This window comes from Lepisosteus oculatus, chromosome 6, assembly GCF_040954835.1.
Source record: "Lepisosteus oculatus isolate fLepOcu1 chromosome 6, fLepOcu1.hap2, whole genome shotgun sequence".
Taxonomy (NCBI): Eukaryota; Metazoa; Chordata; class Actinopteri; order Semionotiformes; family Lepisosteidae; genus Lepisosteus; species Lepisosteus oculatus.
Window position 1 is genome coordinate 1,547,501 of NC_090701.1, and position 17,245 is coordinate 1,564,745.

At 43.7% G+C, this 17,245-nt stretch overlaps 1 protein-coding gene across 5 annotated transcripts in view; it reads right to left on the minus strand.

The window, feature by feature from the left end:
* Positions 1–17,245, minus strand: part of zfhx4 (zinc finger homeobox 4) — a 91,750-nt gene that overhangs the window by 5,669 nt on the left and 68,836 nt on the right. For 3 of the 5 annotated variants that reach the window (XM_015354982.2, XM_015354981.2, XM_015354980.2), the window contains exons 5-9: positions 11,124–11,246; positions 5,709–5,839; positions 4,932–5,132; positions 4,365–4,488; positions 1–4,178 (exon numbers count right to left, since the gene is read on the minus strand). The exon at positions 1–4,178 is cut by the window's left edge and continues 1,099 nt beyond it. In XM_015354982.2, the coding sequence (XP_015210468.2) occupies positions 1–4,178; positions 4,365–4,488; positions 4,932–5,132; positions 5,709–5,839; positions 11,124–11,246 (4,757 nt within the window). The remainder of the gene's footprint in view (positions 4,179–4,364; positions 4,489–4,931; positions 5,133–5,708; positions 5,840–11,123; positions 11,247–17,245) is intronic. The other 2 variants (XM_015354988.2, XM_006634592.3) reach the window with 2 other exon arrangements.

Sequence of the window (17,245 nt, forward strand, 5' to 3'; positions counted from 1 at the left end):
CATTTCCAACTGTTTACTTGGTGTCGAAGCTGCTGCAGGAGACTCATATTCAGTCATTTCCACCTTGTTTATGAGCATCGGTGGATAATCAAAACAGCTGTATTTAGAAGGGCTTTCGCCTCCATCTTCCACTCCCATCATAGGGCTCGGTGGCAGGCTGTAGCCCGCTTGTTTGGCCTCGTGCCAGTGTCTGGAGCGCACGTGGCTTTCAAGAGCTGACTTGGCCTTGAACAGAGCTCTGCAGAAAGGGCATTTTTTATGGGACTGGGCGGGCCCCACTGCACGAAACTGTCCTTTCCTCTCTCTCGCTCGTGTGTTCTGAAACCAGACCTGCACCACTCTTTTCTTCAGACCTACTTCCCGAGCGATGTGATCTAGCATTTTTCTAGTTGGATTGGAATCGAGCAGGTATTTCTCATACAGAATCTCCAGCTGCTCTGGAGTGATGGTGGTCCTAAGTCGTTTGTCCCTATGCTGATCTTCGCCACTGTTCCCACCATCTTTTTCATTGGAACTGCTTTCTTCTTTTTCCTCCAGTTTGCGCTTCAGGGAACTGGAACTGGCACCAGTAGGTGTGGATAGTGCTGAGCTGTTCTGTGTTGGAATTTGTGAAAGGGCTCCAGAGAGCAGCTGTCCAGTCATGAGGGGGTTGTTAGGATCAAAAATCATGTAGGGCATGTCCACAGGTCTTTCCAAGAACTGCGAATGAAGAAATTGGTTCTGGGCTGCCAGGAAATGCATATGCTGGTGCTCCTGCCAAAGCTCCACAGTTGGGAAGGCAATTTTACACTGGTCACATTGGTATTGTAACATTTGAGGAGGTAGACTGTTCGTCAAGGAGGTGATGGCAATAGAAAGAGGGCTAGATGGGACTGCTGTCTGGGGTTGCGAGTGAGGCCGGACAATTTGTGGCTGGGATTTTTGCTGTTGGGGTTGAGGTGTTGAAGGCTGGGTGGGCTGTGGCTCAGACAAAGGTACAGCCTTTGACACTTGGAGAGGAAAAGCCTCAGCTTGCTTTGGTTTGTCTGTTGGAAAGTCGGGCTTGGGAGAGGTTTTACCCATGTCGGGTTTGGGTGAAGGCATTAAAGGAGTACTTGATCCAGAGCTTGTTGCTGTTCCTAAGGAAGGTTTGGTTGTATCGAACAGCCCTGACACATGCTTTGGCAGCATCTGGTCACTGTTATCCATAAAATCCTCTGCCTGACTGTCATCTTGGCCATCATCATCTTCATCTTTGTAACACTGCTTTTTCTGGTGAGTAATTAGGTCAAAAATGCGTGGGAACACCACACTGCACTTCTTACACTGATACTGCATGTTGCTGGTCCGAATGTAACGCTCATTGGTCAGCTCCTTCTTCTCGCTGTCCTTAACAGCGTCAGACTGGTTCTCATAGCTCTTGCGAGCCTTCTGACGGGCATTTTGGAACCACACAACAATTACGCGAGTTGGCAGGTTGAGAACCGTGGAGAGCTGCTCTATTTCATCATCTTTAGGGTAAGCGTTGGTGTCAAAAAAATCTTGAAGGACTCTCAGCTGGTAATCAGTGAACCGTGTCCTAGAAGACCTCTTGTTGTGGCTTGGATCTGTTTTGTAATACTCCAACGCGCTGAACTGCGATTCAAGCCGGATGTCTTCCAACGTGGTGATAGGAGGAATGCTAAAGTTATAGGGAGAGTCTTTGCTCCGCTGCCTCTCTTTAAAAAGGGTATTGCGAAACCAGTGCTTGATAACTTTCTGTGGTAAGCCGGACTTCTCTGCCATCTCTTGGATCTGCTCCTCGTTGGGCGAATTATTGATGTCGAAGTAGGTGCGCAGGATTTTCAGCTGGTCGTCGGTGATGCGGGTACGAGGGCGCTTGAACTGGGAATGCCGGAGGAAGTTGGGATCCAGACCCAGCTGCTGCTGACAAAGCTGCGTGAGGTCGGCCGACAGCGTGTCCATCGACGGGAGCTGGAGGGCAAGCTGTGGCGGCAAGGCTGGGTGCTGCACAGACTGCATCATCAGAGGAGGAAAGAGGGGCAGGTCCAGGGACACGGGCAGCTGGACCTGAGGGGCCACAGGAGGCGGTGGAGGAGGCGGGGGCGGGGCAGGGGGAGGTGGGGCTTGCAGTGGCGTTGGGGTTGGGGCCTGCACCTTCCCTGCTCCCGAAGCCTGGGGAGGCGGAGGGGGCGGAGGAGGCGGGGGTGGAGGTGGCGGAGGCGTTTCGGGAGACGACGGAGAAATGGGATACAGTTTGTCGTAAGCCTCCCTGTACTGCTGTGCGAACTTCTCCAGCTGTCCATACGGGAAAAACTGTCCGTGGACGTGCTCTTGGTGGCTCTTCAGGATGAGGATGTTGGAGAAGAGCTTTCCACACATGCCGCATTCCAGTTTATCCATGATCTCGTCCTCCACGGTTCTGCTTTTCTTTTGGCTCTTCTGCCTGTTTTCATTGTACTGGATAACCAGCTCAAAGCCAAAGTTCTCCAGCAAGGCCTTTGCTGCGTTTCCCCTTGCGCCTGACACTATGCGTGGGGGTGGGATGAGCGGCTCTTGGGGCTTCAGTTTTTTGGCCTCTTTGTTTTCTTTCATGCTTTCAATGTCAGAAAGGTATTCCTGCTTGGCTTTGCTCTCCTGTTTCTCAAACAGCTCTTCAGCCTCCTTGGACATCTGACTGTCAGCTATAGCCGTGCTGATCTGCTCCACCTTAGCAGACTTCGTAGCTTGCTGCTGTGGTTTCTGCTGCTGCATCTGTGACTGCGAAGACTGCTGCTGCTGAGCCTGCTGCTGCAGGAGCTGAAGCTGTTGCTGTCCTGCCTGATGCTGTTGTTGCATCTGCTGTTTCAGGTCTTCCAGCAATGATCCCGTCATCCCAGGCATCCCAAACGCTGAGTGCAAAGCCAACTCTGGACTGAGATTAAACTCAGCGCCTGGGACGTAGAATGGAAAGATAAACTGGGGCTGTTGGAACTGCAATAGCGCCTCAGGGGTCATTGGAAAGTGAGGCAGGAACGCAGGGTTCAGGAACTGCGGCTGAAAGAACGCGGCCTGCTGTTGTAGCTCATGCTGCAGCTGCATCTGAAGCTGTGCTGGTGACTGGGATGGCTGATGAGTGGGCTGGACAGAAATGGGATCAGGAGCTTGCTTTTTGCTAATTTCTTTGGCATCTATGTGGTTTTCTTTGTTAGCTGACGCTGGTAAGCTTGCAGAATCAACATTTCCTTGACTCACTGAAACAGGGCTATTAGCAGTATTTCCGCTGGCTGAGCTACTGCTAGTTTCCAATTTGGCAGTTCTGGCTTTTGTCTGGTGAAGCACAGACCTCATGTGGATCTCCAGGGTTGAACTTTGGCTGTAAGCAACATTACAAATATTGCATTTGTACGGTTTGTTATCTATGCTGTTGTTGGTCTCCTGTGGAACTGGGCTGGAAGCCTCCTGCAAAACTTTCTTCAGCTTGTGTAAATGCGAGACTGAATTGTAATGAACCAAGAGGATGTTCTTCTGAGTGAAAGACTCCTTGCACACTGTGCACTTGTACGGGCGGGAAGGGTCTAAAAACTTTTCCATCGTGAAGTTCGGGCCTTTCCTGAACGGCAAAGTCCGCTTTGGTTCGGAACCCATCTCATCCGGAAGGGAACTGCTGTCGCTCCCGGCGGGGCTGGCCTTGCCCTCCTGGTCCAGGTCGTCGTCCTTGTCCAGCTCCTGCTCCAGGGCCTGCACCTCCTCCAGGGCCCGCGCCTCGCTCTCGGGGCTGAAGTCCCCGTTCAGGCTGAGGCTCCCGCAGAGCTGGTGGACCTCCGCCTCGCTCAGCTCCGGGTGCCCGTTCTCCAGGTGCTTCTTCAGGGCCAGGAACGAGCGGAAGCTGCGCTGGCACAGGCTGCACATGGTGGCGGCGCGGATGGCGTGGTACTGGGAATGGATCTGAAGCTTCTGCATAGTCTTGAACGCCAGGCTGCAGTGGCTGCAGCGGTACTTGTAGACGTGACGGTCGGAGACGGACAGCGGCTGCCGTTTCTGCAGCTCGCTCAGGTGCTCCTGCAGGGGGTCCGGGGTTCTGGCCTCCCGGCTCCCGCCGCTCTTCTTCCAGTCTGCCGCTTCAGAAGCCTCCTCTGGAGGCCGGAGCCTGTCGGGCTGGAGTTCCTGCTCGCCCTTGTCTTGCGCCGCAGGCCCCTTCTCCTCGCCTGCACTGTCGCCTGCACGAAGGGAGGAGGACAAAGAGGCAGAAGGGGGGGGGGAGGAAGATTTAGAGCAGGATCCTGAAACATATGGCACACCACATATTTACAACTTCCACTGGCGCTCAAACAGAAGCTCCCTGCACGTGGGAGGAAAACGACGGAAGATATCCCGAAGTCGGAATTTAAAAAAGCGGCATCTACCTGAAGGCTTTCCAGGCGCCTCCTGTGTAGCAGCTGAAGCCACGTCCACCTGACACTGGAGTTTGTCTTGTGAGTTCGTGGGCAGCAGCATGTTACTGGGCATCATAACATCTGGTCCGGATACCTTTCCGAAACCCCCCCCCAAGCAGAAATACACATCAGTCCAACACCAGTCACCTGCCTGTTTCTAGAATGTAATACATTTAATTATATAAAAAGATGTAAAATTATATATAAAAAATACGTGGGTAAAATCAAACTGAACAGTGCATTTATATCTGTGTGTAAAAGCAACATGTATTCGACATAAAAATCAAGAACACAGACAGAGCAGTGTTCTAACTGGTGGGATTGTGCAATCCAGAGAAAAAGTGTTGGAGAACAGGTTATAGTTTTTCAAGAGCCTATATAGAGGGCTGTATGTATGAGCCCGTCCCAGAAGCCACTGGAAGCAGAGGGAGCACCCCCCTCCCCCTTACGCCCGTTATTCTTTCACATCTACAGTATATTCTGCCAGCTTCTAAAGCAGGCGTTTCCTGCTCGGTTGACCTCCGGCTGCGTGCTTACGGTGGAGAGCAGCTTCTCCACGCAGTCGGGGGACACACTGTGGAGGTGCGTCAGGTGGAGCTGAAGATGGATCTTGTTGCTGAGGACGTCTTGGCAGAGGGGGCAGCAGATAACGGGCTGCATGGAATGCTGGGACATGACGTGCATCTGGATCCTGTTCGTGTCCTTGTTACTGTAATTACAGTACGGGCACTGGTAGACCTGGAGAGACACGGGCCATTAATCACGCTGTGGTGGAAGCTCACTCGTGCAGCAGTGCAGCGTCCCAAACCCCAAAACAACAGCTGTTCTTCTGTCCCGCAAATCAGCTGCTTGGGAAAAATGCAGTTTATCTATTAAAAGCAATTTCCTCTCTGTGTAACGTGTAGTGCATATTCTTTGCAAAAAAATGAAACTGATTTTAAAAAACGATAGTTGATCATTCCTAAGGATGTCCTTAATTACAGCAATTTATTTAAAAAAAATCATTGACTGGAATTTCCAATGAGGAGATTATAAATTACAAAGTACCTAACTTAATAGTCTCAGTCTCACCCTCATTAAAAGGAGTACTTTTTAGATTGGAGCTTCTCCTCGCCTCACTTAATGTAATCCATTTCAGAAATTACTAAGACCTGGATCACCCACAGTCCCGCACCACAAGCTAGTCAAACACTTCATAATTTAATTTTAAAACTCGTCTAATGAAAACATCAGAGGTGGAGGGCGAGGGATAACTTTATAAGGTTTTATATCCGAACACAGCTGATGGCACAGTGTTTCTTTGTATACTGTTACCTGGTCATTGCTGGTCTTGCTCTCCTCAGCTGACCTGGGCCGCTTGGGCCCGCTGTCATGTTCATTCTCCTGCAGAGCCCGCTTGCCTAAAGCAGAAGCCCCAGGAGCGTCTTTACCGAGTGCATTAACCCCTGCGGACAAGCAACACAAGGCACCTTTAGCTCAGCGTGCCTTTTACAATCTTTTACTCCAAAAACAGACATGTGAAAAAGCTTTGTTGCAGCATTGTCTTTCGCACTAAGCTTCAGTTCCAAAGAAATATGGGGAAAAAACGGGAAAAAAAAGATTTAGGGAATGAATAAGATGCTAAAATAGATACTGAATGCTTGAATTTTAAGGACTACAATGCATTGATAACTAATCTAGGCAGACATTATCAAATTAATCTAGTAATGTGCTCTCCCCTTGTTTAGATAACCTTATGTTACCTTGAGAGGTTAATCAATAACGTTCCCTGACTAGAAACAGCCTGGATCATGACACCTTGTACTATAAAATTATCAGAATGAAAAAATGACAAAGGTAACAAAAAAAAAACATTGGATATTTCTACACGATTTTAAGATGTTATTCAGTAATCAAAGAAATATACTGTAAATTTAGCTTTATGTTTTTTACAGTGACTTATATTACAGAGAATTAAAAGCTTTGTTGTGTGGGCAGCCTAAAAAGATTATTTTTGCTTTTCTTAGAAAAATCTGAAAGACGGTCTAAAGAAGGAGGACAAAATTGTACTTTCCTCTCATTTCCATAGCTAACACAACACGCTGTGGATCTGATTCAATGTAAAAAATGTAGTTCATTAGAGATTCATGTCTGTGCACGCTGAATAACCTTCCTGAATATTACACTAAATACCCAAGCCTTGTGCACTGGGGGACAGTGATGTTCCATTATTACAACTGCGCTCAATTCTAAACATCAGTTCCTACTTGTATTTAGCAAATGCTGCACACGGTGATAAATCTTTCATTACCCTCATCCTGAGATACAGACAGTCTGTCCAGCCTTAGCCAGTGCAATTTATCCGGTCCTGCAGCTTCTGAGATACAAGGGGTGCTCGGCAACTGTGCCTTAGTTAAACCTGGGCACTCAGGACAATGTCTTTATCTCAGTCTGGGGAACCTGAACGCTCCCGAAAAGAGCTGGAATTATCTGTAATGTTATTAGGGTTTTGAAGGGCTATTTTAGATCATTAATTATACAATTGTTTTTACAATCCCATAAAAGCGATCCACGGTACATGCATGCTCTCTTTGTTTAGAAATGTAAGTATTTCCTGGTGGTGAATTTCCCCCCCAACAAATACTGTATTAAAAAAAACCAGCCCATCGAGCTAAGTGACTGAAAGAAAAAAAAATGTACGCCTTAGACAAATTGCCAGCAGCTTCAGAGAATGTTCTGAGACTGAGAATTGTGCCATAATCTTTTATACAGGCTTGAATACTGGAAAGACATGTTGCATGCATTTCATGACAAACAGAAAACCTCATTTACCAGATGCTCCAATCTCATCACAGACCAGCATCATCTGACCTTTTTTTCCTGCTGTTTATTATGAGTATTTCTAATTTTAACTTTCAATTTTCACCATCTTCCAGTCAATTTGCAACTAAATTATTTCCAGGGTAAGGATGTGATCACTGGACAACTGGGTGCAAATACATTTCACAATGCAATGAAGTCGAGCTATTGATTGCTATCAGGTTCAATGTAAATATATAGTCCAGGGCTAATCAGACTGCATGCTGTACATGAAGATTCACCTTTAAGATTTCTTTTCAGTCAACACAAGGCTTGCATAAAGAACAGACCGCAACAGACAGGAGGGAAAATAAGATTATCAACCTTGCTTTTTTCCAAATATGAAATACAATAGGGAACGTCTTATACATATTTCTAGATAAACCCATCCCAAGAACTCACATTTTTTATGAGCTAAACTCACATCTTCCTCTACAAAATACATATGATTAACAGCACCAAGAGCTGAGAAACAAACACTTGTTTTAAGAATTTGTAAATAGTATGTGCGTACGACACATACTGTAATATTCATTATATACACGTAGGTCTTTCTCTCCCAACAATGCAGTTTGTCCATTAAAATAATATTTCAGTTTAAAGAACCTTGATATTTTCACTAAGATTTTCTCCTGTTTTTTTATAATTATGGTACTTGAAGAAAGAAATATTAGCTGTGCTGAACCCTAACGCTGTCTTATTTTTTTACATTTTTCATTTTAAGCAGTGCTTTACATTTCATCATGACTTCTCTTTTTTTCCTTTAACCCGAAATACAATTTATAGTAATGAAGCAATAGATAAAATAATTGTGACACCTTTCTTCTCCGAATGACAAATGCCTTTGAGAAGCTGGTCCTTGGTTGATTAGATAAATCAAAAGGTGATTTATGACATTCTATCTGTTTGCCTTGCAAGGATGAAACCAACAGCCAAATCACCCATCTTTATTTACAACTGTCAGTGAAAATATAAAATCTGAAGAGTGCTTGATGTCGGGTTTCAAAAACTAGCGGCATAATTTAACCAAATATTCAATCTTCCCATCTTCCACTGACTGACTTCTTTTATTTCGAACTCCTAGCTGTTAAGATCATTGCACAATACTTTATTTTTACTATGTTTAGCAATTAGTTTTCTGTATACACTGTTTACTACACTGTGTCCTAATATACTTGCATACAGCAGCCCTGTTTTAAAAATACACCACAGTAACACCCAGGCCAGGCCAGTGTAGGGCTGGCTCAAACACGTCATCACACTGTAGCTCAGCCTTGCGCGTCATGGTCATACACAACCACTGACACAGCATGGGTGCAGCCCCACTGTGGGAAAACCTGACAACTAAATTCTCGTGGCAGGTCTGCTGTTAAAATGGCAGGGCGTTGTGCCCAGCGTCAGTGCTGGCATAGCTGTCCAGAGAACTGCACAAAATACTCTCCTGAGACGGCTGTTGTTTCCTGAGGTGTGGTAATGTATAGCATTACAATGAATAGCAGAAGTAAAAAAACACGAGCCAGAATAAAACTTGACCTTTTTGTTGTTGTTAAGATTAAGACTTAGTTTTCATAATACAGGTGGAGGAGAAAAAATATCCATTTAACAGAAGTGCTTGAGGAGAAGGCAGGTTAAATTTATTATTTAATTTACTCCACTACTGTCTTCACAGTATGGTTAAGGCTATACAGCTATAAATAAGCTTGTTCCCCAGTAACACTTCATGTAACTTTTGTGATTTACAGAGACAGTGGTTTGGGTTAAGCATTAGTTTGCCCTGCAGTTCAGCTGATAACACCTGAATGTCACATTTAAAACCTTCCACTGTGAAGAACCAGTAAGCTAGAATCACTATATAAAAGAGCAATTTTAAAAATGCACTATAATTCCTCTTGAGAGTAACACCAACATGGCTCTATGCTGGTCACAACTTAGATTTCATTCATGTATAAACCTGAAACATGTATATAATGTTTTACAAATTTTATTTTTAATACTTAAATAAGAGAACAGCTGAAATATTTTATTTGATCTAATTATTAAAACAAAAAGAAACCCTTTTATGTAAATTTTAATCTGAGGATTTATGGACACATGCACACTATTTTTATTTTGAAAGCTGTAATTTAAATATTCAGCATTTGATGTAGTTTGCATGCATTACATTTCATTTTAGTTATCTGTATTATTTAAATTATACAAGAAATTAGCAAGCAGAATGGGTCTGTAGGAACAATGGCAGTATCCCTGCTAATTTAAGTTGAGTCTTCTGATAATTTTCATTGCAGGAATGAATGAAGTTTAATTTTCTTTGCTTGTGTTTACTGTGTTATTAAAAAATGTACTCCCTTAAGCCATGTTACTGACATGTTACATCTCTATGAAGTGCACAAACTAATCTGGAATTTATCCAGATTAATAAATTTGCATGCAAAATGTAATTTGGATTAAAATTAATCTAAAATGACACTAGATTAAAATGACAATGTAAATGAGCTATTGGATGCCAGAGCTCCAAGAAAAACACCCTCAATTTTAAGCATTTAGTTTGAAGATGAATTTAAGATGCATAAGTCAAACTGCTAAAACTCTTATTGTAACCTTTTCTGTTCAACCATCTTTTTCTTCCACAACCTCCTTTATTAGAGACATAGATACACTTATAACGTGGGATTTTTAAATATTTTTGTTAGAAAGTGGAAAACCCCATCTATTTTTTTATATATGCTGTAATACGTAATAGAAGAGCGCACAGCTAAAATAGTCATTTAAAAAAATAAAAAGAAAATAGAATCCGGAGAGATAGCAATGAAGTCTGTGGACTCTGGATAGCACCGGTCATGAAACAATTTCTATACATGTGTCTTCACATGTGTTCATGTATAAATACACACCTACTGTATGCTGGGTGTCAACACACAACCTATGATATTATTTAAAAGGCAAAAGAAACAGGACTGAGGAAAATTATAAAAATCGTGGGGAGATTTTCTTTCTGAATGCAAGACATTAATTTAACTTGAACCAAGATTTGTATCCCTCCTTCAATATTAAACGATGTTTTCTGTAACACAATGTGCAAATGCATTGAAGCAGCAGCTCCTTCAGATGTTCCTGTCATGCAGATATGGTTAAAAGATAGATGACTACCTAAACTAATAGGCTCCAACCTGTTTCAGCATTCCTTCTGCTTCATTGAGTCCAACATAATGTAGCTAGGTATAGCGTGCAGTAAAAAGATCCAATGTAATATTCATTTCGACCATAGATTTCCATCTCATACATAAAAAAGCATGTATGAATTTCTATTTGCCAAATCAAATACAACAAAGCCTGAGGTATCTACACCAGATGCTAGCTCAGGGGGCGCTTTCCGAGCTGCACAGAGTTTTGTTTTTATAGATTGTCGCCTTTGTTAATGCGTTAACATTTACAAATATATGCAGGCTTTACATTTCCCAACATTAAGGAGAATGTGCTCTGCCGCTATAGCTTCTTAGCAGGTGAAAGGAAAGGAAAAAATCATTTGAGGGTTACAAGGGTGCACTGCCATGGTGTTTTCAGAAAAGGATACACAGGAGTGGGATCTAATCCCACGCTTATGCCAAATTAATATGTCATCAGAGGAATCGCAAGTACAGCAAAGATTAATGAAAGGAGCTTAAAAAATTACAAGCACGCAAACTGATTTGATTAAAAAATAATCTCACTGGTCATTCCGTAATATTCTTCAACTTATCCGCGTCTATCCTGTCAGATGGTTATGATTAAAAATAGGTCAATGGGAGGCTAGTGATAAAAATCCCAGGCAGCACACACATGCAGTGGTCATTAGCGAGAGTGGCCAGGAGACCAAAGGGGAGAGGAAGACGGGGACCGGGGGGGGACTCTTACTGGACTCCTTCTCCGTCTTCCTGCCTTCCTTGCCGTCCCTCTCGGCCGTGTCCCTCTCCTCGGCCGCAGCCACGCCTCCCAGCTTGAACGCTCCTTCGGGCTCCTCGCCTGGCTCCTCTGCAACTGAGCACACGGGGCAGGGTGAGAGGCTGGCACTCGGCCCGGAAACCTCCCGGAGGGCTGGAAACAACGGGCCACCGAGGGTGCTCCCCGCCGGGCAGGGCCCGTCGAGCGGGCGCCCCGGGTCACGTCAGATGTGCACTTATAATGAAGCGGTTTCTATTAAAACCGGTGGTGGCTACGCCATAAAGGCAGGGTGTCGCTCCGACCCTGGAAAGTGAGCGCGGGGGTGGGGGGGTGGAGAAAGGCGTTCCGGCCGACAGGGGGCGCTCTCTGTGAGAAAGAGCAGAACTCTCGTTGGGTATCTCCGTCACACACCTCTCCAGATTGTTCGCACTAGGCAGATTACATGGAAATCTTTGCGGTGGCTCGGCCCTTGTTTAATAATTCTGTGTATCTTAGCTATGCTGCGAGTGGATTAATCTGTTTATGCTGTTAGCTGCTAGGCTGGGGCTGTGCAGCACTAATCCGTGAAAGGCCCACTGTTCCCTTTCATCCTGAGATCATTTGTCTCTTACTGCGCTGATGTCACATTTTAATGAATTTTTAGCAGTCTGAGTAATGCCAGATAACCAGGCTCACAACTCCCCCAGCACCACACGCTGGTTCGACTGCAGTGCAAAAATAAAAGTCATATTTGTAGGGACCTGGCAGGAATTAAATAAATTAGAGAATGGAGAGAAAATGGCGTTCAAAGCGCTGTGCTCATCAATTTTATAAAGCCTTAATAACCATATATATTGACCATGAGGTGGCAAAAAGGTCACCAGCACATTTGCATACAATCACTCAAGTCATTGTTTGGTAAGCAGCAGTCGTGCTCACAGAACATGATATAATTAACCCTTTCAGACTCCACGCGCAGGACCGCTGCCAGCATGTTAAGTGCAACACATTAAGCGGAAATTATACGTAGCATAAAATTTTCATTGCAGATGCTGAGAATGATTGAGAGGAGAAATTGTGGCACACTCTGCGTCTGATGTTTTATTAATAATATTCCGACAACACGATGAAATATCCCGTCGTAGGTAGCAGCTGCGTGCTAAAATGTTGGCGTTTCTGTGGTGACGGCGTATTCGAATTTGTCTCGCGACGAAGGTACGCTGGCGGAGAGGGACCTGCCCTGGGCACCAGCAGACCGCCCTCCTCCGACACACACGGGGAAAATTCAAGGGATACGAACTAGGAAAGGGGGCATTTGTCGTTCTACTCCCAGCGCACTGTGAAACAGCCAGGAGACGCACATGAAAAGCATGAAGGTCACGTTCACAAAAAAAAAGCTGCGGCTCTGCACCCTCCCTTCCCCCATCCCGCATCATCTGAGAAATGCAAAGGGGGGTGTGGGGGTGCACGCGGCCGCTGTGTTTCTTAAGCCCCGCCGCTCCTGATGGTTAATCAGAGGAGAGGGGAGGCCGGCTCCCCTGTCACAGTGCTTGTAGAGGTGGCAGGGGAGCGCTGCTCGGGCTGCTGGGAGCCTGTGATCACGACCAGACTGGGCTGGGTTCATGCCATGTGCACACACATGGGGCTCATCCTCAGGGTCAGGCCCGCAGGCCCAGGGCAGCACCCTGCCCACACCCTCTCCCTTTCCTTTCTTCCTCTCTCTGGCCCCCTCCCCCCACCCCCGCCGCCCCATCCTGGGGAATCTGCGCATTGTTCCGCCAGCGGATTCACTGACCCATTCCCCTTGGCAGGGAAGCGAAGTGTCAAAGTGCTACCGAGCGTCTCTACCTCCAGGGGACATGAAATTTTTAAGGCTATCGCGAAATGCATTAATAAAACATGGAGCGTCAAGCAAAAGAAAGAGGCAAATTCTGAAGGTAGTAAAAAAGAGCAGCTATCATCTGGGTCTCATCAGACAATTTTTTTTTTGGGGTAGGGTGTTCTGCTGCTTTCCTGGTATGCGTTTCAAGAGCGCGAGAAATTCCCAGACATGCTTTCCTATACATCATCATGGTGTCTGACCTCGGCCTGACCCTGGCAACAGTTTGAGTAATCTGAATGCGAAGAAAGGCTCTGTGTCAGCAGCAGGGAGAGATTGTGGTATAGACTTTACCCATCAGCTTAATCGCTAACAGCAGTAGTACGGTACGTAACTTTACAGGCCTCTACCAAGCCACAAACTAATAACCCTTTGAGGTCAAACTGTCCCTCTCCTCAGCCCACCGGTGCTCCCTTTGATGTCACCAGGCAAACAGACAGAACCTTAAAGCAGAACAGGCTCACTTTCAGAGCGGGGAAGGTGAAAGCTGTTTATTATTGAGACCCTCCTGGGATGCATAAAAGTTTCTGCGGAGGTTTTAATCACATACAAATGCACGTTCAGAACCAAAACAAATGGCACACACAGAGAGGCAGAAATCATAATAAGCAGTCTCGCGTATAAAACCCATGACTCTTTTTGTGCGCAGTTTTTCTCTTTTTCAGAATGGTTTTTGCATTCTTTCTTTCATGCACACATGCGTCTTGACTCCATTTCCACTAAAAAAAACAGGCTTATTCTTTAGTGACCAGCTAAAGACAATCTGTGGGGTTGAGCTTCTTCGATGTTCCTCATGGGTACAGTAACTTCTGCAGCCGGTCATTAACTGTCCAGTTAAAGACTGACCCATTGCACATTATGGGTGAAACATATTAGTAAATGAAACTGTTGTATACATTAAAAAACACTTACACAAACACACTTTCGCTGCAGTTTTGTAATATAGGTCTGTAATGTGGTCCATTACACCGAAAAAATACAGAGTTCTCCAGCAGCTTCTTATTAATGAAGTAACTAGTGTTCACTCGAATCTACTCCAGCAAGGTTACAAGGACAGCCTGGAGAGGCCCTCTCCTTGTAAAAAACTGCACCACAGCTTTTGTTTCTATAACAGAGGTAGCTCAGGTGTGAAACAGCTCACCTTGTTTTCAAGCCCCAGTTCCAGGTTTTCTGACTTTAAGCTGTTAGATTCTGCTTTCCATGAGGTTCCGTTCTTTACCCTTGTGTTTTTAATTTTATTGTCCGATTTAAAAGAATCTTTGAAACTCTACCCTGTGCTGCATTTAGTTAAGGGCCAGTTGTAATACCTTCAGGATAATAACCTTTGTTGACTTTCTGAGCCCTTTACCCCGTTTTTTTTCTCTCCCTCCTTTTCCATATTTCAGCGTATTTTACAAGCATTTCGATTTTAACCAGATGCTGTTAATGTACCATATCTAAAATACTAAACATCAGCCCTGAGACGCAGGCACAGCTGAGCCTGGAAGCAGGACAGACACTAAAGCAGCTACACACAACCATATTCTGCATATTAATTTTCAGCAGGGATTGCTGGGGAGATGTCCAAGTACCTTAGCATTAACCTATATTATACAGCTATAAGCATGTGGGATTATTAGTGAAAATGTTCCTAGGGCCACTCATATTGTGAAATCCTAATTCCAAGAATAGCCTTAGGAAAGGACTGTTTAATTTTTCCTAATACAAATTTCACTACAAAAAAAAACATTAAATAGTAAGTTTGTTGAAGCTTCTAAAATATAGAAAATGCTTTAATATTTTTGTTTTTCATGCATGTCAGCATTGTATCAGCCTGGTGATTAACAAATGATTTCTTCCTGCCGGCAGGAACATATCCTAATTAAATTTACAGCTATCACAAGCTTTGCTTAGATAGGTTTTCTGTAAACAATAGCAGATCTTTCATACTAGTAGTAGCTACAGCTTCTCTGCTGTGGGGTTATAATTTTTTTTTTAAGGGGAGACCAGTCAAATTAGATACATTTTAATTTTAATTTAATTGTGATTCTTACAAAAGGCATTAAGATATAAATACAAATTACAGGCAGGATAGCAATATATTAGGTCTGTAATGTTAATACTAAAAGTGAACAAAATTTAACCATGCCTAACCTGTAAATGTTATTTTTTAGATGTCAGCTACTTGTAAATTTCTAAAGAAACTATTCTGTCACACTCACAGGGTACATGCTGGGATGTTTTGTTTATCCTTTTTATTACATAAATTATAATCACAGTGATAAACACAGAGAGGTGGCTGTCAGTTTACGTAATAGTAAGACTTACATTAATGTTTTTTAAAAAAATTTCTTTTTTTTTCTCCACAGTAAACATCCTTTGTACAACAGGAAGGTACAGAGACTGTACCCAATGTTAATTTAAAAGGCAGAAATGTAATTTAATATGTTAATGGAGTTAATTATCTCTTATCTGAATGAAGAGAGTCTGCAGAACAGGCCACATTACCAAAGTGTAGCACAGAATGGAGCCACATAACTGCACTCTATATTTCTTTATGCTCTATCAAGAGTCTGCATTTTTCATATGCACCTTGTACACTGTAGAGGCAGGATTGCTTTTGTTCCTGGTTTTCTGTCATTGATAAATATATCTAAGGAGTTTAAGTGTCTCATTGGAATAGGGGCCATGTGGAATTCAAGAGATTGATTATAAAGAGGCATCATTTTTGTCTTTGAACAACACTTTAGACGGTATACTGTTTAAGCACAAGAGTACAAGCCATAAAGCTATAATGTATTTACTCTGCAGTAATAGTTATGAAGAGTCCTATATATAAATCAATTTTACTGCTGGAGTTACTTAACTATGTCAATCTAACATGACAGTTTTCTTTCCTTCCTTGTGCCAAAATAAACTGTGATTGTGAAGGCTTCTGTTCCAGTATTACAAGGAAACATGTTAAAACAAGTTCTGGTGTTTCTGTCCTGTAAAAAGCACTATCGCTTTGTGCACAACACAAAGTAATATAATACATAATAATAACATTTCCAGGGTGGTTTTCAAGACACTTAAATCGCTGTACAAAAACATACACATAATACACATTACACAAGTAAAAGCAATGAGAAAAAAAGGACAACAAATTGAGCCAGTAAAACCGAAGGTACACTTAAATTTGATCATTTTGTTATATTTATCTACCAGTGAAATAACTCCTCCTACAGTAAAGGCTAGCTGCTCGTGAAAGGTAAACAACATTAAAGTCACTTTTTTTTGTGCTTAACTATCAGTTTTCTTACTTTCCCTGCATCAAAGGACACGTGTTAAAAGAAATGTCCCTTTGTGCGCTTTGCGGCCATTCGCTCAGAAATGAGGTGAGGTGTACAGCAGCCTGGCGCACGGAGGGCTACAGAGGGCATCCTGGCACCTGGGTCAGGCCACTGGCTCCACCAATCAGGCCTGCACTGTATGTGAACTGAGCACTGCGTTGGCGACCCAGACCACATAACCACATATAATATTATCACATGAAAAAAACAGAAACTTCCAGGTGAAAAGTGGTGAAGAAAATAAACTTTTTTATTGTTGCTTTTGACTGCAGCAGCAACCACAGCTGCCATGAACACTCTGTGATGCCCCCACATCAAATGTGCTTACTTAGAGACAGCATTTTTAACTCCTATCTGAACGCAGCACAATGGAGATTAAAGTGTTTACTTCTGCCTCCCAACGAGCAAAAAACTAACATTTTGAGCGAAAGCAGGAGCGGGTTTTAACGTTTAATGACTTTCCTTTCACCAACAAATGCAAAAGCCATTAAATTCACTCTCAAAGGTTGTCTCAGACCAGCCAGCACAACCTTCCTTTCTCATGACTCCTTTAATGTATTTATACTATCTGAAATACCTAAGGCATTAGAACGAAAATTACATTGTAAGCAAGCATGATGGCGAGGCTTATTTTGTATTAAAAAATAATTTAAACAGAATCCTGTCCTTTTTTCTATTTTTGATTATTCTCTGTCCAATATTTATTCAAGGCTGATTATAAACATCTGCCTGGGTAACCGTTTCATCTGCACAGAAGCCAAGGGGTAGAAATTTCACACACGTCCTCCAACGTGACCTGTGGTTAGACAGAAAACAGTTTTCCCAGTCACTGCTCAGCTTCCTGTCTGTGACTTCTAAAAAGCACTGGAGGCCAGGGTTAATGGCCTTTCCAATCTCTGTGATAAGAATTCATTTTGCTCTATTAC